This window comes from Entelurus aequoreus, linkage group LG04 (genome assembly GCF_033978785.1).
Source record: "Entelurus aequoreus isolate RoL-2023_Sb linkage group LG04, RoL_Eaeq_v1.1, whole genome shotgun sequence".
Taxonomy (NCBI): Eukaryota; Metazoa; Chordata; class Actinopteri; order Syngnathiformes; family Syngnathidae; genus Entelurus; species Entelurus aequoreus.
The window spans coordinates 27,518,663-27,545,425 of NC_084734.1; the positions used below are offsets into that span (position 1 = coordinate 27,518,663).

Here is a 26,763-nt window from a genome sequence, read left to right on the forward strand (position 1 = left end):
TTTGTTATATTGAAAGTATTGTAAACATTGTCACAAAAGTTGACTGTTAATTCATTGGGTTTGTCCTAAGACGTTCTACTTGACTAGGGTTGCAAAGGGGTGGAAAATTTCCGGTAACTTTCCGGAAATTTACCACTGGAAGTTAAGCTCGGGAAGTTTGGAAATATTGACCATTTTTTTGATTATTCAAAGTTGGACACCGTTCATGGGAATTAATGGGAATATATGGGAATTAATGGGGAATTACAATAATGATATATTATTGGGCAATTGTCTATATGCTGCTGCATCTTTGTGGCATTTTGACGTAGCTCTTTGCACAGTTTTTGCAAATGTACACAGCCTTTCCGCCTACATTGGTTGGGGTGAAATGTCTCCACACATCAGATGGTGTACGTGGCATTATTCGGTTTGTATTTATTTATTCTTGTAAAACACTAATGCAATGCCACACACAGATATAGTCAGCTAAACAATTGGAGTAGTCTTTAAAAATATTTGACTGATGGACAAATGAATAGAATAGGCTAGATGAATAAATGAACAGTCAATCAGCATGCTAAATCAAACTATAACCTACATTCTAGTATGACAACAGAATGGCTAGCAGAACAGAAGTAGAGGAAACTACACGTTTTGATTGAGTATTTGCTAGTTGAACTTTACAGATAAAAAAAAGGTAAATTCAGATCGCTAACGTTGTTAGCATAAATGAATGGGATTTAACATAGAGAAAATTAGCATCACAGCTAACGGAGAAATATTTTCGGTTCATTATGAGACTGTGGTGGTACATAAACCTAGCTAGCTAGAGATATTGGCCCCAAAATCATTTAACAAGTACAGGAACAGCTAGCTAGCTTGAGTGGAAGTCTGCTGGAGTAGTCTACAGTCATACAGTAACAAGCAATTACACCTCTATTAAACTTAAATACCATATATCAAATATATTTACCCCAATAATATCATCAAAACTTACCTGACTGTATGAAGTCCTTGGGCTCAAATACTAGTGTGGCCTCAATAGCTCTGCTGTAGTGTGTAGCATGCTGGGAATTATCTGGGCATGTGATGGATAAATGCACTGCACATGTGATGGAGGAATGCACAGTGAAGGGTTGAAATTATACTGAATTTCCATTAAATCAGATTGTTTTAGCTAATAATCATGCTGCAAGATCTAGCATGTTTGCATTCAATGTTTATTCCCATTAATTCCCGTTAATTCCCATGTATTCCCGTTAATTCCCATGGAAAGTTTACAACTTTGAAAATTCCCAGAATTTTGTAACCCTATACTTGACCATATATGCTGTTATTTCTCAAATTTGATAATTAATTATATATAACAAGCTTAAAAAAATCTAAACTTTCATAATGGTTTGCAGCACATGAGAAAGGTAAAAATAAAAGGTTGCAGCAGTTCAACAAGACACATTCACCGTATCGGAAAATGTCTCAGAGGTGAGTAGTGGGAGTCTTGTCATGGAACATTTTCTTATACTTCCACCACAGATTTTCAATTGGATTGAGATCGGGGACTATTTACAGGCCATGACATTGACCTTGTGTATTTTTCCCTAAGGAAAGTCTTCAGTTTTTTGCTCTATGGCAAGATGCATTATCATCTTGAAAAATGATGTCATCATCCTCAGTGAAGTGAATTATATTTATATTGCGAGAGACTCAAAGGGCTTAACATAGTGAAAACCCATTATCTACATCTTCTGGCTACGTCTAAACCAGTGTGGGTGGCACCCAAACCTCCTTTTGATTGATGAAATAAGAAAATGTCAACATGTGCATTTATTGAAGATGTAATGATAGCCATCACCCCAGTGTGATTCATTATTTAACATAAGTTTCATTCAGTCATCCAGAGTCCACGATTCTTTTTCCTTTGCCCATTGTAACCTTATTTGTTTTGGTTAGATTTTACTGAGAGCTTTCATTTAGATTTTTTTGTATTTCAATCCCATTTCCTTTAGGCGGTTTCTTACAGCTCAGTCACAGACGGTGACTCCAGTTTCCTCCCATTTTTCTGCTGTGCATTTTCTGTTTTCAAGAATATTGCTTGAGGTTTTTCTGTCTTGATGCTTTGACATTTTCCTTGGTGTACTAGTATTCTTGCCTTTGTTTGTGCTCGGTCCAGACTTTAGACACAGCTGACGGTGAACAATCAACATAGTTTGCAACATTGCGATTTACCTTCTTGAAGAATTTTGATAATAATTTCATCTCTTGTGTTGGAGCCATGATTCATGTCGATCCACCTATTGCAAGAGCTTTCCAAAGCGTGAACACTCATTTATAACTGTAGACTAACATATTTAATCTGATGCAGGTGTTAGCTTTAGAAATTTAAATTTACAAGGTGATTCCATAACTTTTTCATCAGGATTGAGTGATTCCATAATTTTTTCCACTTGACTTGATCTAAAAACCTGATTTATTTTAGTGTTTCTTGAAGCCAGAAAGTTGCCATTTGAAATGACTATAGTTATGTGTCTTGTCTGTCATGTGCATTTTTTCTACAAAAATTAACCAACTAAATGAACATCCACCAATTCTGGCGATTCCATAATTTTTGTCAGGTGTTGTACTTGTAGCATATTATAGATTGCTTTGTGCATCATTTTAGCAGTTTGCAAATGCACTAAATAATTGAATTTAAATGTTTATAATTGAATACATTAAGGGTTTGAGTGTTCTCTATAATCAACATTATAAATTATTCCAACTGATCTTTTTTGTAACACGTCTAGTGAATGGAGCATACTTTTTAAATTATTTCCCCATATCTCTGCACAATGACTCACATATTATAACACTGGTGAGCAGTAGAGAATATGGAGTGATTTTTGGTCTGAAACATATTTTACTTTGCTCATTATTTCGATATTTCTTCCCACCCTACGTTTAAAATTCTTTATATGAGATTTCCAGTTCTTTAATCATCTATTAAAAGCACCTAAAATGTGATTTATCTTACCCTATAGATGTCTACTACATCTATTTGTATTTGACGTTCTCTTCTGCTGTTACTGAATAGCATTATTTTAGTTTTAGATTCAAGTATAGTCAGTTTTAAAAAACAAATATATATTTAATTTGTTTGTTTCTTCTGTTTTTATTTGTATTAGCTTCTGTGTGTAAAAATACATGCAGAGCAGTGTTTTGTGAAATTTGAGCTTTGCGCGAATAGGCCTAGCAGACGTCCGCTTTGACCACATACTCTTCGGACGGATATGGCATGCAGTGATCTTTCTTACCTGTCTGCCCTCAAGTTCAATCTGAAAGTTCTTGGCAGACTCCTGAGTGACGCGCCCACCAAAGTCCAGCTGATACACTTGCGTTGCTTCATTCCACAGTGGCTGCTTGTTCGCCATGACGTACACAAAGCCCTGGCTGCCCAGCCCTCGGTCTTCCTTCTCGTTGGCCTTTCGACACTTCATCTCATCCAGCTCGCTGGCCGCCCTCAGGTTCCTCTTACTCTTCCAGCTTTTCTTTCCGCTCTGGCACTGGTTTAGAAGCTCGTCGCCGCTGATGAACAGCTCCGGCTCACTTTCTGAGCTGTCCTGGAACTCGCTGTTGGCGGTGGCCTTGTTCAGCTTCTTCACTTTTAACTGTTCCTTTGGTCCCTTAAGCTTCTTTTTGTCTCTCCCTCCAAGACGAGGACTAGAGATGAGAGAATTGAAATCCCCCAGAGCCCTGCCCTCCTTTTTGGACTTGCTCCCTTCAGCCGGAGGCGGAACGTTCGCCTCCTCGGCCCGACCATCTGCCCTCTTACGGTTTTTCTTGCTGAACTTGTCTGAGCGGGGCGGCACCGGGCTCTCAGCTAAGGATAGCACCTCCTGGTAACCTTCCACAGGTTCTGCCATGGCTTCTTGCAATCCTACATGGTTCTGCATTTCTGAACGTGGTGGTGGAGGGGGCGGCGGTGGTGGTGGAGGAGGTGGTGAGAGGGCATTTTTGTCTACAGCCATATGGGATGCTTTGGGTGGTAGGGGCACAGCAGGACTGGGAGCAGGAGGACACGGGTTATATGTACCCCACGGTGTGTGGAGGGCAATGGGAGGAATGGAAAGCCCGCTTCCTCCAGGGTACAGAGGCGGTAGAGGGCAGCAGGCCAGATTAGTTAGATTTGTAGGATAACCAGCAGGCAAAACAATAGTTGCATCCTGCTGTGAGAGAGAAACAGGAGCCACCACTTCCTTTGGGGAGGAGCAGGGGCGTGGCGACCCCAGGATGGGCTGAAGCTGGGCTCCAGGGTAGGCAGTGACTGGCGGGTACTGAAGAGAAACTTGGTAACCTGCTGCAGCGGCGGCAGCTTGAAAAGAGGCAGCAGCACTGGGTGTTGTTGGAGACTTTGGAGACAGAACAAAAGGCAGCCTGGAGACATCCAAGTGTTGGGTCGGGCTAAGAATAAGGGGAGGTGGTTTGTGTGGTCCTGGGTGGCAGGTGGGGTTAAGTGTTGTAGTACGTTCCTGAGGTACCCACACTTCCTCTGTAGCAGATGGGTCCCACTGATAGGGAGGTGGGCGTTTAACAACCAGCCCTGATGCATCAGCTCCTCCTAAAGCCAAATTCCTCAGTGACTGATTCAGGGCGTCATCCTCTGTAAAAGCTGAATTTACATAATCTACGCAATCTCTGTTTCCACCGCCTCCGACTCCTGCAGTTCCAGATGGTTCAAGTGAGCTCAGCAGGCTGTAACAGGACTGAGAGGTCAGAGGCATGGCACTGTTGGAGTGAACGATAACTGTGCTATGTGGCGCTCCATTCCCTGGAGGAAAATCTTGTCTGATGATAGTACCCCCTGCTATTCCATTTGCACTCCCTGGGGCTGTGACTCCAACACTGGTCCCACTGCTACACTGGCTACAAGTGTATAAGGCTGTTTGCACCCTCTGCTGATAGCAGGCTGCTAGTGCACTATTATTTTTAGCTTTAGGCGGCAGCGGTCTAGGCGGTTCCATTATTTGGGACACTTTGAGGTTTGCTTCTCGACTGTTCCTCCTGAGAGTGGCATGAATCAGACTACTGTCGAGCTTCTGTCCAGGATTCCTCCCACCATTCTGATTAGCCGGGTCCGGATATGGGGGAGGGTCTCCACTCGGTATGGAATAGCGAGGTGCGGTGAGTCTGTTAAGGGTGGCCGAGCTGTAGGGTAGCTGGATCTTTTTGCCTTCTCCTGAGCTGACCCTGAGAGTGGAGGAGCTGCCGGGTCCTTGTAGGTTGTAGACATTCTGATTACAGACAAGACGGGTTCGAGGACGGCAAACCTCTTCCACATTCCCACTGCTGTCAAAGGTAGTTATCCTCTCATAGCCCAATGGTGTCGGATACTGCCCTTGCTGCTGACCAGGGGGGTAAAGTGGGAAGTCCCCCTTCTTTGCACTAAGATCACCAGGAGGGGGTGTTACAGTGGAGCCTACGACTGTTCCCGATGGTGCATTTGAGGCTGCATTGGAGGCCGACATGGAAGCAGCCGCTGCTGCTGCGGCTGCTGCCACAGCAGCAGCCACAGTTCCAGGATAAGGAGGAGGTGGGTTCATCTTGCTGAGCTCGAGCGGCGCGCTGAACACCAAAGTGTCTCCCTCGGCCAGCTGCGGACCTGAACGTGTTGTCTTTATTTTCAAAAGAGTCTCGTGTTCACCCCCGACACCCCTGTCTAGGACCAAATCGGGAGGTGGGTGAGGAATTTGAATTTGCAGCGTGCCCGACGAGAGCATGGTTGCTGCAGAAATCTGTCCTGATGACATAGAGGAAACAGGGATTTGAATGTGAAGCTGCTGCTGAAGGTGTTGGTGGTGCTGCTGCTGTTGTTGCATCTGCTGTTGTATTTGTTGTTGCTGTATGTGTTGCTGTAGCTGCTGCTGCTGCATGTGTTGGAGCTGCTGCTGAAGATGCTGTTGCTGCTGCTGTTGTTGCTGGAGCATCTGTTGATGCTGTTGCTGCTGCTGGAGCATCTGTTGTTGCTGTTGCTGCTGCTGTTGTTGGATCATATGTTGTTGTTGCTGCTGCTGTTGGATCATCTGTTGTTGCTGCTGCTGCTGTTGGATCAACTGTTGTTGCTGCTGCTGCTGCTGGAGCTGTTGTTGATGATGCTGTAGTTGCTGATGGTGTTGTAGTTGCTGTAACTGCTGTGAAGGATGATGAGAGTGTGAAGGTCCTACAGTGAGGCGACCCATGTCCAGCCCTCCAAAGATGACCTGACCCGGACTGGAGTATCGGTTAGAAACTGTGTACTGGGCTGTAAGCATGGTTTCTTGGCTTTGGTCTGAACCAGCAGAAGCAGCCGCAGCAGCAGCAGCCCCTGGGGAGGTGGCTGTGGGGTTTGATAGAACATCCAGCTGAACATTTTGATTGGCTAGGAGGGACTGGACTAGACCAATATTCTGGGCGGGGGACATGGCCTGGGCGGGACTGTGGATGGGTGCAATGGGGATGTTGACAGTGCAGGGCGGGTTGTCATCAGAGCCACCAGCTGGGCCAGTGACTGGCAGGTCATCTTCATCCTCGCTGAAGACGTTGGGGCTGAAGACAGGCAGATTGATGTACTCCATGGAGATCTTACGCACTTCCGGCAAGTAGATTGTCATCTGTCTGGGCTGCAGGTGGAGGAGGCTGGTTTTGTATATGACTGAGGCGAGAGAAGGATAAAGTCAGAGAGTGAGGACAAACATTGACAATTACAAAATGTTCATGAATAACCAACAAATAAAAACCAATGTACCTGCACCAAGATTTGTTGGCAAGAAGGCAGCAAGCCCAACAATCTTGAATTTTGTTCCCCAAATATTTGATGTGACCTGAGCAAGGTAGTTTTGCTGAAAGACATGTATTAAAATGCAATGATTAAAAATACTGGCAACAACAGAGGTAAAATGTACATCAGTATAAGAAAATACCTGAGTAATGTCATCTAAAGGAAATTCTCTCCGTGTCAGACTTGGTGACCCGATGGAGGGTTTTCGTATGGGTAACCGGGGTGACCTGGAGACCTCTTGGGTGGCGCGGGAGAGTTTGGGTGATTTCCTGGGATCAATGTTGATTCTGTTGGTAAAAGGACAAACTAAGTCTCTACAGAGAAGGTAGCAAAATGGAGGGGGGGCGGGTGAAAGATGGTTTAGGCATGCAGTGAAGCACAAAACATGTAAAATGTGTTATTACAATCAAAACCATTTGTATTCAATTTCATTAAAGTTTGGTTTAATTATCAATGTTAATTATATCAAGTGCAAGGGGAAGAAACATTAGTTGTGCTATAAAATGACTGTTTGTTTACCTGGGCATTTTCGGGGACTTACTCCCCCTAGATATCTTTGGGGACTTTTTTCCCACCCAGTCGTCGCTGAGCTCTATGTCACTGGAGTCTGAGCAATTGCAGCTGTCAATCATTGCAGATATCAGACTGTTGCCATATATATCATCTGAAGAGAGAGAAAGAAAGTTGTTCAGTACAAGCGAGTCAATCAATGAGTGTATTTATGGACATTTTGTTTACGAAAACACTGATTAGTAGATTTACTAGTAAATACACAGAAAATAGGTTTACCTGTTTTTCCATCCATTTTAGGGTCCATAATGACAAACTCTGGACGCAATTTACTTATTCGCCGGCCTTTAAGGATTGGCACTAGACCACCTAAGTACTCCAGGTACAGAGTGTAGCAGGGACCCCCCACCTCAGGGTTGTCCTCAGTACGTTTCATTGTACAGTGGAGACGCTCGTTGCCTGCTGTCGGGTAGCTGACAAAGTCACGCATGTTGTTGGGATCAGGGATAGGCGGCTGGGGGGAATGAGAGCATGTGTAATATAGTGCATGTTATAAAATGTCTCTTCAGTTATCAAAACATTTCCTGTCTTACCCTAATTGTGGGAGCGAAAGCGGCAGTGACGTATGAACAGAGACGCGACGGCATGGTGAGCTTGGCCACGCCTTTCTCTTCCTTTACCGCCGTGGCGATGCCCTGCTGGCAAAGGAGCTGCAGGCTGGCGACGCGATGCTCTACACGCACAACGTAGAGCGCCGGGCCGCACGCCAGGAAAAGACGCGAGTCCCTGTGGCCCCAACAAAGGGTAGTGATGGGGCGCTGCGGGGAAATTGACAATTTGTAATATTGTGGGTGGAGCTTAACTTCCTATTATGAAGTGAAGTGAAGTGAATTACATTTATACAGCGCTTTTTCTCAAGTGACTCAAAGCGCTTTACATAGTGAAACCCAATATCTAAGTTACATTCAAACCAGTGTGGGTGGCACTGGGAGCAGGTGGGTAAAGTGTCTTGCCCAAGGACACAACGGCAGTGACTAGGATGGCGGAAGCGGGGATCGAACCGGCAACCCTCAAGTTGCTGGCATGGCCGCTCTACCAACCGAGCTATACCGCCCCACCCATTCAACTAGCTGATACTGAATCAACATCGCCTCTAAGTAGTGCACGGCATTTTAATCGTTACCTGTGCTGGTGTTTCCAGTGAGTAGATGTGTTCACCCCGGACGTTATAGAACTTGACAATGGCGTTCCTGGTAGGGGGAGGACAAGAGGGGTCAGGGGAGAGGAGCATCTTCTCCATGCCAGCCACTGAAAGAAGATCCCCCTGCGAGCACCACTGAACGACCACATCTTTGAAACAGAAGTTGGACATTTTACTAAATTTAGACAATATGTTTGTGTAAATGACAACCTTCAAGTTAAAAAAATCCTAGACTACCTTTCAGGCCGGTGCGGATAAGTGTGGGTGAGAGGTCATCGTAGTTGTTCATTAGGCTAATGTCTCCAGAGGTGAAGCTGACTGTCAGCAGAGGTTTGTGGCTGTGCACTGTGATAACAGAACAAAAAGCAATAAAGATATAAACAGCCAAATGGGAAAAAACACTCCGGGTAATCCTGCTGCATTTGTAATTGCAAAACAGTCTAGTAAAAGCCCTTGTGGTCCTACAAAGGCCATTACCCTGTGCATCACATCATCATGCATCACAATGGCATCTGGCAGGTGGAGAATAAGAAGACAGCCTAGTGTCAGCTTCAGACATTATTTCCATCTAGGCCAATCAATTACGATTGTCTAATTATTTCTGTGATCCAGTTAGCTTGGAGAACGTTTGGCTCATTGTGGACTGTGTAAAATGCTCCCTAGTGCAACATGATTCAGTGATTCAGAGACGGGATGCAGATCTTTATGATAATATAAGTTAAACAATTCTGCTTCCCATGGAATCAGAGCATGAGGAAGTGTGGATGGACCGGCAATACAAAGGGGGAGTTCACAGATGCTCACACATCTGCTTTCCTCCCCCCCTGTAAATTAAACAGCTGGACAATTGTACATCAGCACTCCCTGCTGACATGACAGCAATTGTGTTTTCTCAGAGCAGCACACCTTGCTGCAGGGGATAGTCATCCGAGTCAGTGTCGCTCTCACTGCTGTCCTCTACCAGGAAGCTAGGGTAGTTCCAGGACATGCTGACGATGCCGTCCGACTCGTGCAGCAGAATGTGGGCCAGCATGCGGCCGTGGCAGTCCATCACTATCACCTGTCCGTCGGCGGTGCCAAACAAAACCTTGCGCAGGAAACACAAAAGGGTTAGAATACAGAAACAAGAGTTGGTTGGGGAATAATCGGTGTGTGTTGTACCTGTTGGTCGTCAGGAGTCCAGATACCGCAGGTGATCTGACTTTCCAAGTTGATTTCGGAAGACCAGTGCCTCTGCCCGCTGACTGAGCCCACCAGAACAAAGCCATCGCGGTAGGAGATGAGCGCCTGAGTGCCATCATGTGACCATGTAAAGTCACTCACCTATAGAGCCACCGACAGACAGGTCCATTATCACTCATATTCATTTCACATCAGACTGGGATTAATATTATACACTTTTGTTTTATAAAAAAAAATACACTCACTGTTAAAAAAACCTAGTTATAACAGCCATGAATGCTCTAAGTTATTTGAATTAGGGTCATGCCGATCGATCAGCCACCGATCGGGATCGAATGATTTTAATTTTCAAATGGTGCCCGTAACAGCAGTAAAACGGCTAATCAAATAAAAAGAAAAGTCATTGATGTCTTTATTCATCCTTTATAAGATAAATAAGATGATGTTGATGTTTATCAGGATTTTTCTTATTTGTAATTTGAAAACACTTTGAATTTAAACAGTTTCTTAAAGTAATTACGATTAAAATACGATTAATTGTGCAGCCCTAATATCCATCCAATGAAAAAGTGGATCTTACCTGAGCTCCACGATCATTGACCAACTCCACAGACCAGCGGCCTTCATATTGGATCCAAACAAAGATTCCGCCATCTGTATCACAGGTGGCCAGCTTCTGGAAGGGCTCATTCCATCGCACCAGAACCACCTTAGAAGACAAGCGCACACAAATACAAAAGGATTGGCCTCCAAGGACAAAAACAACACTTTCTTTCTCAGGCTGCTCTGTACATCCAGCTGCATGGAGCGACCAGTGGCCACATTAGCGAAAAGCTAAATTTAGCAAATGAATCTACTGTGCACAGTATATCATTAAGCGGGTTAACCTCATTTTGAGAAAACCTCAAAGGAGCTGTAATTATCTGATAAATTACTGACAGTAGTGCTGCTTTAAAAAATGTTCCTTACTTAACGCATACATGCAAGTACAAGAACATGATGGGGATTGTTACCATAAAGCAGTATGGATCATCCCTGTCCTGGCCAATGTCACCTCAAAGTAACCCATCACGCTTCCCCCCCACTCCCGAGCTCCTCCCTCTTTTCTTTCTCTGTGTGTATCTGTCTGCTTTTCTGTAGCGTGACTCAGCCTATTCCCAGAGGAATAATCCTAAGAAGGGAGCAGCTCTGCTCTCACTGAGCGCAGCAGCACGTGTGCTGTGCATGCTCAAAGGCACAACCCAGGGCAGGTTTTAGATGGGCTTACACTTGGGGTGTTGACTCCCAACGGACCCGGCAACAGGGTCCTTTTACTGTGCCATCTCACTCGAAAACCAACACAAACTGACATCTTCATCAGCCCAGTGGAACAGGTGTAGACTTAAGTCAAAACGAGCACCATTTACTCATAGAATATGAAGGTCTGCCTGCACTGAACACTTGTCTCAGCTGCATCATCGCCTCCTGGGTATTGCTAAATGAGGATAAAGATTGGCACTGAGCTACAGGGTTACTCTTCAGGGAAATGGTTTAGCCTTGTTCGCCGCAGAGGGACGGCTTGTCACAAATATGGTGGGCATGAATACACCATCAACAGTCTCAATCATAACAATACTCTCCTGGTGTTTGTAGAACCCATTGTATAACAAACATATATTGTATTCAATCACAGTGACAAACACCTTATAAGTCCACTTTATGATGATTTTGATTATCTAAATGAGATTATGTTTTCTCCTGCATAACTGTTATAAAACAATGCAATGAAAACATTTTGAAAACACGTAAGTAGGAACACACATTAGTTGCCGGATGTTGGAAGTGTGTTGCTATGGGAACAGGAATAAATGCGCTTAGGAAATAAATTCCGGTAATGCTTAAAATGACCAAAACACTGTAAATATTGTACATATTACAACGTGTCTGTTACTACATTAAATACATATACTTGCGGGGAGTATATGATACGTTAATAGAGTGTTTTGAAGTTCTCTTAGAGGGCTTTGAAGGCTACAATGGTGAGTCCCATGAGCCACAACTTGCAAATGTTTTTCTTATCACCTCAAGACAGTACAGTAGGGATGTAAAGATATAAGAATTTCATATCATGGTTATTTTGACCAAAATGATCACGGTTATTATTATTGTGGTATTGTTCAATGTGCTCAAAAAGTACTTATACACACACTGAAATCTTTTGACCAAGTTAAAAAAACTTTTTTTTTTTTTAACCCTTGTATTATGTTAAGGGTCAATTTGACCCATTTCAGTTTTTGTGTTGATCAAAGTACTGGTTATCCTTTCTTTTTCTTGCTGAAATTTGGTGACTTTTCCTCATCTAGGGTCATGAACTGGTGTGTAAAATCTGGACACTTTGATGTGTAGTGGAATGTCTTTCTAGAGTTGTATACAAAGATGATGTTGCGGGTCATTTTGACCCAGACGCTTTGATGTGGGTAAACAGCTGTTCAGATCCAAAATAAACATGTCTCTATGATGTACTTTTTACTTTGATGTACAATTGTTTGTAGTTTGATTGCCTCTGAGTCCCAGAGCCAGGTGTGTGAAGAGAGGGAACTTTCTCACACTTGTCCTTGTCACTGTTCTCATGTCATCTCTTTGACAAACTCACCAAAAATTAGCTCCAGAATGATGACATCTGAGGAGGCTTTATCACTGATTTTTAACTGGGATAGTGATGTAGAGGAAGAGATTTCAGAAACAGAGGATTTTTCAGAGACAGAGGACAATGTTATTGCTGATCCAGATTTTCCTACAATGAGGAGGATTCAGAGGACGAGTCTGCCGTTGTTCCTCCAACAGATGAAAATCAAGGAATTCAGCAATCATCATCCACAGAGGGGACATGGGCATCTAAGGACGGTAATATAAAATGGTCAACATCACCACACCCAAGCCGAGGCAGACTATCATCTTCCAATGTGATCAAAATGACTCCCGGTCCTACAAGATTTGCTGTCACATGAGTTGATGAGATTCAATCAGCATTTCAGCTCTTCATATCCCCACCAATAGAGAGGATTATACTGGAAATGACCAATTTGGAGGGGAGACGCATGTTTCAAGAGAAATGGAAGCCACTGGATCAGACTGACTTGCATGCTTACATTGGAGTTCTGTTATTAGCTGGAGTGTACAGGTCAAAGGGAGAAGCCACTGCAAGTCTATGGAATAAAGAGAATGGAAGGCCAATCTTTCGTGCAACAATGTCTCTGGAGACATTCCACATGATATCTCGTGTGATCCACTTTGACAACCGCGACACCAGAGCTGGTCGACGTGAAAGAGACAAACAAGCTGCGATCAGAGATGTGTGGGATAAATGGGTTGAAAATGTACCTTTGTTGTACAATCCTGGTCCCCATGTTACTGTAGATGAGCGCCTTGTTCCATTCAGGGGGCGCTGTCCTTTTCGACAGTACATACCCAACAAGCCCGCCAAGTATGGCATCAAAATATGGGCAGCCTGTGATGCAAAATCCAGCTATGCATAGAATATGCAAGTATACACTGGAAAGCAACCTGGAGGAACATCTGAGAAGAATCAGATGTGTGTGGTGCTGGAAATGAGTGAAGGGCTGCAAGGTCATAACATCACATGTGACAATGTCTTTACATCCTACCGCCTTGTAGATGAACTTCAGAAGAGAAAGCTGACCATGTTGGGAACAGTCAGAAAAAATAAGCCAGAACTTCCCACCGAAATTCTGAAGATGCAGGGCAGACCTCTGCATTCCTCAATATTTGCTTTCATTGAGAAAGCAACAGTTGTTTCATACTGCCCAAAGAGAAACAAGAATGTTCTTGTAATGAGTACAATGCACACAGATGCATCTCTGAGCACAAGAGAAGACATGAAGCCACAAATGATCCTGGATTATAACTCCACCAAAGGAGGAGTTGACAACCTGGACAAAGTCACAGCAACATACAGCTGCCAGCGCAAGGCAGCCCGTTGGCCTTTGGTGATTTTCTACAACATTGTGGACGTGTCTGCTTACCTCGAGAGGACAGTAAAACAAGTACCTCTTGTGTGAAATGCAAGAATTACATCTGCAGAAAGCACACAGTAACATTCTGTCCATCATGTGGAGAGCATTGAAAATGTTGAAGAAAATTTGGAGAACATTGAAAATGTTGAAGTTCGCTGGGATGAAGTTAAAGTTGAAGTTAAAGTATTTCTTAAATATAGTGTTGGAATTAAAAATGTATTGTATGTCACTTTTCTAAATGTTTATACAACCTAAAATAAAGTTGTTATTGGTTTAACCTGTTTTCTTGACTGTTTTGAGTGCATTTATACAATACGGGTCAAAATGACCCGCAACATAATCAATGTCATTTTTTCCCAACATAATACAAGGGTTAAACATGGCAAAAATAAATAGACACACTGTTAGAAAACCCACTACTTTGAATGTCCTCTGTTTCTTATGCTTTACTGAATTTGTTTTAGCTTTAGTGTATTAACTGTTTTAATGGCTAAACTTTCATTGTTTTAAATATTGGTTTGTACTGTAGCACTTTAAGATTTATTTAAATAAAAGGTATGTAACAAAATATATTATTATTATGTATTATTTCTGGCGGGCGTTGTGTCCTACTTTGTTCAACTGTCCTCGAACACATTGTAAAAATACCTTGTCTTTTTTTCCTCTAAGGAAAGATCAATCATCATAATTCCGTACTAAGAAAGTACAGCTTGTAGGTTCAATGTGCACAATGATCTTAGTAGCTCAGGCAGCAATTAGATTGGGGTATGTTCTTTTTTAATGGGGAAAGTCATTATTGTCTCTTGTTTTCATGTTAGCGTTTAAGCTAGCAAGCTGGCACCAGTTATCAAAGTGCAGTTATCAATCTCGGTTTTTGATCATTTTAATTTAAAAGGGTAATACTACCCGTCATTATTACCGTTTATTGTATTACAGCTGAAAAACACAGTCTTGTTTTCCAGGTAAAAAATCTAAATACAGTGCCTTATAAAAACAGTAGTTCTGATTGGATCCCCTCTGTTATTTTCCCGCTGCCCCTCTCCCACATGCAACTGTGATTGGATAGAATCCTAACTTGTCCCAACCACCTAAACAGATAATTAAATATAAGTTGGATTTTGTCTCCGTCTACATTTTTGTCTCATTTTTATTCATCGACTAAATTGTCACTTAATTTCGTCATTTAAGTTGCAAGCAAAACATTGAGCGACAAACATCCCCGTAAGATCTGCCCAAAACATCTGGTGTTACTCGCTAGCATTAACTTAAAGCTCGAAATTGATTGATATAACTTAATTTTTCTAAGCATGAGAAGGAAGAAAGTGAGTGTGAAGGGCAGTGCTGAGAAGAAGAAATGGATGATATTTCTTGGAGAGTTACCAGTCTGGAGAAGGTGCTATCTGTTTTTAAGTCATGACGCAGTGTGGAGCACTCCTCTATGACCTGAATGAAGACCACCTACGACCCTCTGCTTGCCTCCAATGGACTGGAATCTCACATTATCATGAATAATTTGCAATAACTGTACCCACTTAGTATCCATTCCAGCTGATCACCAAGGAAGGAGGCCCCCACATCTGCAGTACCTTCCCAGATATTCCCATTTAGGGTTTTAAGATTTTCCCTGCCCGGATGTGGGTACAGACCAGTGATGTCATTGTGGTTTGTGCAGCCCTTCAAGGCAGCTGTGATTAAGGGCTATATGAATAAACTTGGATTTATTGATTTTCATTTAATTAAAGAAAGAAATGATCAAATATGACAAGCATATTGGTGATTTGGTGGAGCAGTTGGAGCATAGAACTTTTATTCTTCACCATACTGACTGATTGAGTCACTAATAACGGGCAAAGAGGATATCTAAGTAATTGTATCTGAACGGCAGACGTTTATCCATGAAAATATGGAAGAGCTGCTATTGGTGTGTTTGACAAAGAAGCAGCTTGAAGGAGATACTCTCTAAGGTAAATTCTACATTATTACATTAACATATTTTGTAAAACTACTGTAGTTGTTTGTGAAACATTCTAATATTTTGTGTTTCATACAATATTTATTATCTAGAAGTTTGTTTTTCTTTTTAAAAAGGCATGTCAAATATGTGCTTTTTTTTAGGGCCGAGTACCATAAAATTCACTTCAATTCAATGGGCGCCGTTGATTTGAGATACAAGTGTTTTGAGTTCAGACGTCCGTCATAGAACCAATTAGGCTCATAAATAGAAGTACTGCTGAATATCAAATAAAAATGACGTATGTTACTGTAAACTACGCTGATTTCAATGCAATGTTTAATGAGATGTGAGTTTAAAAAAATGATTGTGTAGTTTTACTCGCAGCAACTACAAATAATTTATATTAATCTGCACCTTGTAAGATTACCATGATGGGAAACCACATTGCATTACACTTCATACTGTATGTCCAAGTGTAAATCATAACAACACTAAATACTACATCGTGTGGGCACGTTTTGTGTCCTGCACTGACATCTGCACAGAGGTAACAATAATCCCTGCATGTGAGTGTAAATTTAGCAGGACTGTGGAGATTAGCTCGTGTGAGCTGGTCAGGCATCCCTTACGAGGGAGACAGCTGAGCACCTCGCCGTAACGCAGCGAGAGCTGGGAGATCAAACGTCACATGGAGACAGACAGGATAAGAGCAATAATACGTACCCACGGGACAACATAAGGGGATCACGGGCACACGAGCCGCATGTACAAGAGTACACTAATGAAAAACAATTATAGTATTCGTCATGACCGGCTATGGGAGCACAACAGCATGCCCATAAAGATGTCCAACAAAAGCATAATCTAATATATTTTCTGTCTCAGAACTAAAATCTAATTTAATAAGAGGATGCTTCAGGTCTGTGATCCTTTAATCTTTGGTCAATGTTCAGCAATTAATAACTTCTGCTCAGAAACCATCTTAGAGCAAATTGACAAAAGCATCACATGCACATGTGATGCTTTTGTCAATTTGCTCTTAGACTAAGACATCTAAGCTGACCCCAGCAATTTAAAAAGAAGGCCAAATCAAATCAAGGGGCAGCTATAGAGATTGTGGTGCAGTCAGCAGAAGTGAAAGGACATTATGAAGGTGCAGCATCACGCGGATTCGACGGCGACACTGGGCGCTAGTGACCGGAAAGTATTCACAGTGCTTCACTTTTTCCACATTTTGTTATGCATTATTCCAAAATGTAATACTATTTTTGTTCTCAAAATTCTACAACGATACCTCATAATGACAGTTATTTTTTATTTTGCAAATGCATAAAAATGTTTTAAAAAAATCACATGTACACAAGTATATACAGCATTTGCTCAGTACTTTGTTGATGTACCTTTGGCAGCAATTGCACCCTTAAGTCTTTTTTAATTTAATGCCTCAAGCTCGGCACACCTATCTTTGGGCAGTGTCGTTTATTCCTCTTTGCAGAAACTCTCAAGCTTTATCAGGTTGGATGGGAAGCATTGGTTTTCATCCAGGATGTCTCCCTCTATCCTCACTAGTCTCCCAGTTCCTGCTGCTGAAAAGCATCCCCACAGCATGATGCTGCCACCACCGTGCTTCACTGTAGGGATGCTATTGGCCTGGTGATGAGCTGTGCCTGTTTTCCTCCAAACATGACGCCTGGTATTCATGCCAAAGAGTTCAATCTTTGTCTCATCAGACCAGATGTTTCTCATAGTCTGAGAGTCTTTTAGGTGCATCTTGGCAAACTTTTACCGTCTGACCACTATACCATACAGGCCTGATTGGTGGATTGCTGCAGAGACGAGTCAGGTAAGGTAAGACTCTTGAACGCATCATAATTAAATTATCCCCTCAACTCCCCCCAAAATGGATTAACTCGCTGGAATAAAAAAGACAATATAACATACATCCATAAACGTGGACGCATGTGAAAAAGTGCAATATATTATCTGTACAGTAATCTATGTATTTATTTATATATATTTATATATATGTATTTATTTTATATATATATATTTATATATAAATATTTATTTACTTATATGCACCTTATTGCTTTTTTATCCTGCACTACCATGAGCTTATGTAACGAAATTTCGTTCTTATCTGTGCTGTAAAGTTCAAATTTGAATGACAATAAAAAGGAAGTCTAAGTCTAAGTCTAAGCTAGACAGAAAGATGAATGCAGCAATGTATAAGACATCCTGGATGAAAACCAATGCCATCCATCCATCCATCCTCTTCCGCTTATCCGAGGTCGGGTCGCGGGGGCAGCAGCCTAAGCAGGGAAGCCCAGACTTCCCTCTCCCCAGCTACTTCGTCCAGCTCTTCCCGGGGGATCCCGAGGCGTTCCCAGGCCAGCCGGGAGACATAGTCTTCCCAACGTGTCCTGGGTCTTCCCCGTGGCCTCCTACCGGTCGGACGTGCCCTAAACACCTCCCTAGGGAGGCGTTCGGGTGGCATCCTGACTAGATGCCCGAACCACCTCATCTGGCTCCTCTCGATGTGGAGGAGCAGCGGCTTTACTTTGAGCTCCCCCCGGATGGCAGAGCTTATCACCCTATCTCTAAGGGAGAGCCCCGCCCCCCGGCGGAGGAAACTCATTTCGGCCGCTTGTACCCATGATCTTGTCCTTTCGGTCATAACCCAAACCTCATGACCATAGGTGAGGATGGGAACGTAGATCGACCGGTAAATTGAGAGCTTTGCCTTCCGGCTCAGCTCCTTCTTCACCACAACGGATCGATACAGCGTCCGCATTACTGAAGACGCCGCACCAATCCGCCTGTCGATCTCACGATCCACTCTTCCCTCACTCGTGAGCAAGACTCTGAGGTACTTGAACTCCTCCCCTTGGGGCAGGGTCTCCTACCCAACCCAGAGATGGCACTCCACCCTTTTCCGGACGAGAACCATGGACTCTGACTTGGAGGTGCTGATTCTCATCCCAGTCGCTTCACACTCAGCTGCGAACCGATCCAGCGAGAGCTGAAGATCCTGGCCAGATGAAGCCATCAGGACCACATCATCTGCAAAAAGCAGAGACCTAATCTTGCAGCCACCAAACCGGATCCCCTCAACGCCTTGACTGCGCCTAGAAATTCTGTCCATAAAAGTTATGAACAGAATCTGTGACAAAGGGCAGCCTTGGCGCAGTCCAACCCTCACTGGAAACGTGTCCGACTTACTGCCAGCAATGCGGACCAAGCTCTAAAAAATGTCAGCTGCCCCAAAAATTTTTGCAAAAATACCATATATTATTACATATCTTGCACGACTGCACCCTGAAATACAGTGGAACCTCAACTTACGAGTAAATCGAAATACGAGCTGTTGTAAGCATTTCCACTGTCAATTGAAATAGTATTTGTCACAAGGTTGTGCTATTTGAGTGACTGAGTGACAGAGTTCAGTTAATATATTGTTACAGTTGTTGTTCCTGCTTATTTTACACAAGAAACAAAACTGTGTGAGCAATAAAAAGTTAATATATTGTTACACGTTGTTGTTCCTGCTTTGTTAACACAAGAAATTCACCTAAGTTTTGAGTGACCGTTGACGTGTGCGTTTGAGCGTTGCTTCGAGATTGGCTCCTCCAATCACCAGAACTAAGAAAGTTAGTGCACAGAAGAGGAAGCGTAAGAGCAAATCAGAGAAATAAACCATTAGAAATATATCTTACTTATTATCAGCCCCGCCATAGCATCGGTCCAGATGACTTGAAGCGGCAGCCAGCCACCGTGGCATGATGTCACACATGCGCAAATTACAAACATGTATCCATTACAAAATTTAAAAGCTGCAGAAGCGGTTTGTTGTGTTTCAGTTTGTTCTGTTAAGTCATGACACAACAAACTGCATGGTTGAGCTTTGGTACATAGGCAAACACATCGCTGACTTCCTCGGTCATCCCGACCCCGTTTCTTTGTGAGTATCATGAGACATTTTTCATCTAAATGGGAATATATATTCTATCAGTCGGCATCCTAATGATAGCATACCTGGTAGAGTAAGTGATGATTTATTATGTTTGTTGGCTCTTATAAAGTCAGTGAGCAGAAATCAATGATAATGGAGAAAAAAAAGGAAACGTCGTTATGCTTTTTTGAAATTAATGTGTTGCGTATGCTCAAAATTATCAAAATACTTAAATGTTTTTATAAATGTGCCCGTTAGTACAAACCCCGTTTCCATAGAGTTGGGAAAGTGTGTTAGATGTAAATATAAACGGAATACATTTATTTGCAAATCCTTTTCAACCAATATTCAATTGAATGCATTACAAAGACAAGATATTTGATGTTCAAATTCATAAACTTTTTTTTTTTTTTTTGCAAATAATAATTAACTTAGAATTTCATGGCTGCAACACGTGCCAAAGTAGTTGGGAAAGGGCATGTTCACCACTGTGTTACATGGCCTTTCCTTTTAACAACACTCAGTAAACGTTTGGGAACTTAGGAGACACATTTTTTAAGCTTCTCAGGTGGAATTCTTTCCCATTCTTGCTTGATGTACAGCTTAAGTTGTTCAACAGTCCCCGGGGGTCTCCGTTGTGGTATTTTAGGCTTCATAATGCGCCACACATTTTCAATGGGAGACAGGTCTGGACTACAGGCAGGCCAGTCTAGTACCCGTACTCTTTTACTATGAAGCCACATTGATGTAACACGTGGCTTGGCATTGTCTGGCTGAAATAAGCAGGGGCGTCCATGGTAACGTTGCTTGGACGGCAACATATGTTGCTACAAAACCTGTATGTACCTTTCAGCATTAATGGCGCCTTCACAGATGTGTAAGTTACCCATCTCTTGGGCACTAATACACCCCCATTCCATCACAGATGCTGGCTTTTCAACTTTGCGCCTATAACAATCCGGATGGTTCTTTTCCTCTTTGGTCCGGAGGACACGACGTCCACAGTTTCCAAAAACAATTTGAAATGTGGACTCGTCAGACCACAGAACACTTTTCCACTTTGTATCAGTCCATCTTAGATGAGCTCAGGCACAGCGAAGCCAACAGCGTTTCTGGGTGTTGTTGATAAACGGTTTTCGCCTTGCATAGGAGAGTTTTAACTTGCACTTACAGATGTAGCGACCAACTGTAGTTACTGACAGTGGGTTTCTGAAGTGTTCCTGAGCCCATGTGGTGATATCCTTTACACTCTGATGTCGCTTAGCTGCTTACGTGCAGTGATTTCTCCAGATTCTCTGAACCCTTTGATGATATTACGGACCGTAGATGGTGAAATCCCTAAATTCCTTGCATTAGCTGGTTGAGAAAGGTTTTTCTTAAACTGTTCAACAATTTGCTCACGCATTTGTTGACAAAGTGGTGACCCTCGCCCCATCCTTGTTTGTGAATGACTGAGCATTTTATGGAATCTATGCAATCCATGCAATCATGGCACCCACCTGTTCCCAATTTGCCTGTTCACCTGTGGGATGTTCCAAATAAGTGTTTGATGAGCATTCCTCAACTTTATCAGTATTTATTGCCACCTTTCCCAACTTCTTTGTCACGTGTTGCTGGCATCAAATTCTAAAGTTAATGATTATTTGCACAAAAAAAAAGTTTATCAGTTTGAACATCTAATATGTTGTCTTTGTAGCATATTCAACTGAATATGGGTTGAAAATGATTTGCAAATCATTGTATTCCGTTTATATTTACATCTAACACAATTTCCCAACTCATATGGAAACAGGGTTTGTACATTACATATATACTTACATCATGTAAATAAAACCCTAATGGAAGTGTTTGGATGTTTTTTAGAGGTTCTGTAGGCAGAATTGAACGGCTCCCATAGGCTCCATTGTAAGCAGACTTTTGATCAAAGTTTATTTAATATTTAGAATGCATTAAAAAAAATCCAGCCGTCGTTATGTCTTTCATAATATTTGTGAACGATAGTCAAAATTCCAAAATAAATGCAGTTCCTCGTTAAGCCTCATCAACACCCGGGGTGAGCTCATTAAAGGAGGACCGCTATTTGCATGTTACGTGATTCAATCAAATCAACAAGCGAGAGAACTGGATGGACATCAAGATGACGGAATCAGTGCTAAATATTATTAACTTAATCACTTTCTTCTGGTACTGTTCCCCTCGCATTCAAAATAGCGTTTTTTTCATCCTCTGCTCAAAAGACCTAACCTTGATCCTGACCTCATGGTAAACTACCTGCAGGTGTCCCATCTTCCCTTTATCTCGAAAATGCTCGAAAAAATTGTTGCACAGCAGCTAAATGAACACTTAGTGTCTAACAATCTCTGTGAACCCTTTCAGTCCGGTTTCAGGGCAAATCACTCAACGGAGACAGCCCTCGCAAAAATTACTAATGATCTGTTGCTAACTATGGATGCTGATTCGTCATCCATGTTGATACTTGATCTTAGTGCTGCTTTCGATACCAGTGATCATAACATTCTATCAGAACATATTAAAACATCTACCTATGTCAGACTTAGCCAAGAACAGATTTGCCTTTTGCTGGAACTTTGCCTTAACACTACATACTTTCAATTCATATGAACGTTTTACCGACAAAAACATGGTCGTGCCATGGGATCACCTGTATCCCCAATAGTAGCAAACCTTTACATGGAGTACATGGAAAAGAGAGCTTTGAGCTCTTTTAAGGGAACAGCACCAAGTCATTGGTACAGATACATGGGTGACACATGGGTGAAAATCAAAAACCAAGAAGTGCAAGCCTTCACCGAGCACATTAACTCAGTGGACAAAAACATCAAGTTCAAACGTGACGATGTCAAAGACAGTAAGTTGCCTTTTTTGGACTGTGACGTCCACATTGGAGAAAACAGGGGCCTCCATGATGGGGTTTACTGAAAATGCACACATACCTATCAATACCTACTTTTTGACTCACACCACCCACTGGAACACAAACTGGGTGTTATCAGAACCCTACAACACAGAGCTTATAATGTCCCTACCAGCCCACAGGCCAAAGAGAAAGAGCATAGGCATTTGAAGGAAGCCCTCAAAACCTGTGGTTACCCCAGCTGGTCGTTTGTGAAAGTGCATCCAGTTCCAGAAATAACAAGAACAGAGTGGATGAGGAGGAAAAAGGTGACAAAATATTGTCATTCCATATGTATCAGGTCTATCTGAGGAACTCAGAAGAATTTTTAACCAACACAACATCCCAGTACACTTCAAACCAGGCAACACCCTGAGACAGAGACTGGTGCAGCCTAAAGAACGGACACCACACACCCACAAAAACAATCTAGTGTATGCTATCCAGTGTAATGATGAACGCACTGATTCATATATTGGGGAAACAAAACAACCACTAAGCCGATGCTTGGCACAGCATAGACGGGCAAACTCTTCAGGCCAAGACTCAGCTGTCTACCTGCACCTCAGGGAGAAACAGCACTCCTTTGAGAAGAAAAATGTACAGATTCTGGACAGGGAGGATGGAAGGTACGAAAGAGGAGTGAGGGAAGCCATCTATGTCAAGGTTGAAAAACCATCCCTGTACAGAGGAGGTGGTATGCGACACCACCTGTCTCCTAGCCTTTGACATTTATGCTAATCTAAGGAAATAGATGACAATTACAAAAATGTTTTAAAGATGGACATCCTATTGCAAACCTCACTATATTCAAAAGTAGCTTGAAAATCAAAGACTGAATGGCACAAAACGCCCCTCAAGTCTCTGAAGGGTTCAATGAGATGCTTGAATCAAAGGGAAGTGCCACGCTGTTACAAAAAAACTAAATGGAGCATGGACTTATTTGCAATATAAGAGACAAAGGGAAATTTGAAGATCTCTTCAAGGTACGATAGGTACTAAAAAGCAGTATTGGAAGGTATCATGGACCAGGGCTTGACCAGGCAGGCAAACCTGTTATGCAACATGTCCTCTCCATGGATAGATTAGCAGGGTAAAGCCATCGCTCTAAAGCACATTTAAGCGCAACGCCGGAGTCAAAAGGTCAGACAGGTAGAAAACACATAGAGACCATGAGAGGCTCATGTATAAATGTCTAATGGGATAATTCATTAACAGGACTGACAATGGTAAATAGTCTTGATATACATGGCAATTCAGTGTAGACTGTAGACGAAAACTTGCAAGACAATATCTACTGAAACTGATAGACACTACAGTGTTGTCAAACAGTCTCAGATATGTATCTCTCATGCAGAATGAATAGGCTGTTACTGCACGCTGTAATGGAAGGGAGAAAAAAGCATCAAGAAGAGAGCTTGTCAAATGAAGCAGTGATCTATTTTGAATCACATCCCAGAGGGAATATTCAATAGCATCACAAGAGTGTAAAAATATCAAGTTTTTAAATGCAGTACAACTGACAGAAGGTCAAGAGGTAAGTTGTTGTTTGGACTTGACATTAAGAAACCACACAGCTTTTCATTTCTACCCTATTGACTGTCCCGTTTGGTTGAGGACAGGGATGTCCGATAATATCGGCGTGCCGATAATATCGGCCGATAAATGCGTTAAAATATAATATCGGAAATTATCGGTATCGTTTTTTTTATTATCTGTATCGTTTTTTAAAAAAAAAAAAATTTTATTTTTTATTTTTTATTAAATCAACATAAAAAACACAAGGTACACCTACAATTAGTGCACCAACCCAAAAAACCTCCTTCCCCCCATTTCTTTCTGTTATCAATATTCTGGTTCCTACATTATATATCAATATATATCAATACAGTCTGCAAGGGATACAGTCTGTAAGCACACATGATTGTGCGTGCTGCTGGTCCACTAATAGTACTAACCTTTAACAGTTAATTTTACTCATTTTCATTAATTACTAGTTTCTATGTAACTGTTTTTATATTGTTTTACTTTCTTTTTTATTCAAGAAAATGTTTTTAATTTAGTTATCTTATTATTATTTATTTTTTTTAAAGTACCTTATCTTCACCATACATGGTTGTCCAAATTAGGCATAATAATGTGTTAATTCCATGACTGCATATATCGGTTGATATCGGTATCGGTTGATATCGGTATCGGTAATTAAAGAGTTGGACAATATCGGAATATCGGATATCGGCAAAAAGCCATTATCGGACATCCCTAGTTGAGGAGTACAACCGAAACTGTTTGTGCCTTCGTCGAAGATCTCACCCTTCTAATTATCACTGACCGTGGCGAATCGAGGAAATCGCCTAGGAGGGGTGTACTCTAGGCCATGGTAACATCATCTGGACAGCCATCATATAAGGTCCACAGCCCGAGATGGTGGTGTGGGATGCTTCCCAAGATGTTCCATCCTAAGTCAGTGGAGCCACCCAACATGTAACAAACATAATACTCCACATTGCTGCAAAGGTCCTGTATTCTTCTAGCTGCACCCAAGGTTTGGCCCGTATGTCAAAATGGATTGACATTTCTCTGAATGTGCGCTACGAAACACCCGCTTTAACTTTAGGGTGTTAAGCCAAATCACCAAGAGATTTCCTACACACCTTTAGGGAACTGACAAGCACATGTCTGTAGAATTTGTTCAAAATTGGTTGAAAAACATGGTTGCCATCAAGCAAAACATATTTACATGTGTGGGACTTTGCATGCCCAAGTCATTGACCATTAGTCTAATAAATATAACATTTTGATGATAACTGCATTACATACTGTGTATGCTAGCATGTCTTTTGAAGCTTTTTAACTTAACCCACAACAAGCACAACAAATGCCATTTATAGTCTTGTAAATAAAACAGGACTATAGGGACCTGCTCTCAGGTTAATAACTAACTGTAGGGCCTTGACCCATCATTGTGAGCTGTATTCTCGAGAGGGATGGCCTTCTTCATCCTCCAGGAGGCTGGGTGATTGGTATATGTTTATTTAGAAGGCAACACAGTGTCTACTGCTCTCCAATATTTGTAATTTAATTACACGGAGGAGTGTTTACTCTTATGGTTTGCATTCAAATGATCGGTTCCATTTGCCCGCACAGAACCGGGAAAAAGGGTTTTCGTTTACTCTGCTCCTTTTACATGTCGCAAAAAGACTGGAAATTAACTGAATTTATTTCATTGAACGCTTTTAAGTCCAGATTGAAAGTACTTGAGATGATGTTTTTAAATAGTTTCTTAATTTGTATGACATGTATTTTTATGTAACTGTATCTTTTGCTGCCTCTTGGCCAGGACTCCTTTAAAAAAAGGTTGTTTAATCTCAATGGGACTTTCCTGGTTAAATCAAGGTTAAATAAAATAAATAAAGTGCTCTTATAAACGACATGCCCCATTTAAACACTGAGTGCATCGTATACCAAAAGAAACTACTAATAAAAACCTGGTGCTCTCTGTGGGGTGAGTATATTGTTTTATGGAGTTTTTGAATGTGTAATCAAAGGAAGTATTTATATGATAGTAAATAAAAATCCTACCTCACTATTGTGCCCCCTGAGGTTGAAGTTGACCCTCTGCGGAGTGGGCCGGTCCCGCTTGCAGTGGCTGGATGTAAATGTGACCCCCACAACTCCTCGGCCATTTCCAGTGGCGAGCCAGCCTTCCTCGTAATAACGCTTTCGGCACACGGGTTGCTCTTTCTCACTCTTCGGCACGCGGCCTTTCCACGACAGGCACAGGATGTTGGAGTCGCTGCAGAGAACCGGGCCATGCTCCACTGAGGCGAACATCCCTGCGACGTAGGCGTTGTAAAGCTTCTGAGGTCCCCTCTGTTAAAGGTGCCACTCCTGTGCTGAGGTTACAGGTTCGATGATGGATGTGAGACGGCCATAGTGCATAGTATCTGCTCTTCCTTGGACATCAGTGAAAACTCAATTAAGGATACAAATAATGTCATAAAAGTGGAGAAATCAGCGTTGCAAAGGCACTAGTCACTTTTGATGGATTGGACCGATACGGTCAGTTGCCTCCTTTTAGAAAGTCACATCCAGGAACAAAACAGCCGTGTCACATAAATTGCCAAAGCATCCACTCAACATGTCTCGCGGCTTTCAGTCCATGAAAGCGCCTTTTCTGTACAGTTAAGCGTGTTGATGTCGGCGTGCTCTGTCCTCGTCATGATCCAATCCTGGCTGTGAGTGCGAGAGGAGGAGCAGGGACT

At 42.2% G+C, this 26,763-nt stretch overlaps 1 protein-coding gene across 2 annotated transcripts; it reads right to left on the reverse strand.

The window, feature by feature from the left end:
• Nucleotides 1-1,428: 1,428 nt before the first annotated feature.
• tulp4a (TUB like protein 4a) lies at nt 1,429-26,763 on the reverse strand. Of its 2 annotated transcripts, XM_062044479.1 has the most exons (13): nt 26,081-26,762; nt 10,246-10,374; nt 9,645-9,806; nt 9,390-9,570; nt 8,721-8,828; nt 8,466-8,632; nt 7,876-8,100; nt 7,562-7,796; nt 7,292-7,436; nt 6,915-7,059; nt 6,740-6,833; nt 3,273-6,646; nt 1,429-2,436 (listed from the first exon to the last, which is right to left on the reverse strand). In XM_062044479.1, the coding sequence occupies exons 1-13, from the start codon at nt 26,330-26,332 to the stop codon at nt 2,395-2,397; spliced, it is 5,259 nt and encodes a 1,752-aa protein (XP_061900463.1). In that variant the 5' UTR covers nt 26,333-26,762; the 3' UTR covers nt 1,429-2,394. The 2 variants fall into 2 exon arrangements, with proteins under 2 accessions (XP_061900463.1, XP_061900462.1); XM_062044478.1 differs by lacking the exon at nt 1,429-2,436 and having other exon boundaries at nt 2,451-6,646; nt 26,081-26,763.

Coding starts and splice junctions, on each gene's coding strand:
- tulp4a (XM_062044478.1), bottom strand. CDS start 26,332: ATGTTCGCCTCAGTGGAGCATGGCCCGGTTCTCTGCAGCGACTCCAAC. Junction 8,633..8,720: donor TATCCGCACCGGCCTGAAAG/GTAGTCTAGGAT, acceptor TCTGTTTCAAAG/ATGTGGTCGTTCAGTGGTGC. Junction 7,060..7,291: donor AAGTCCCCGAAAATGCCCAG/GTAAACAAACAG, acceptor TTTTACCAACAG/AATCAACATTGATCCCAGGA.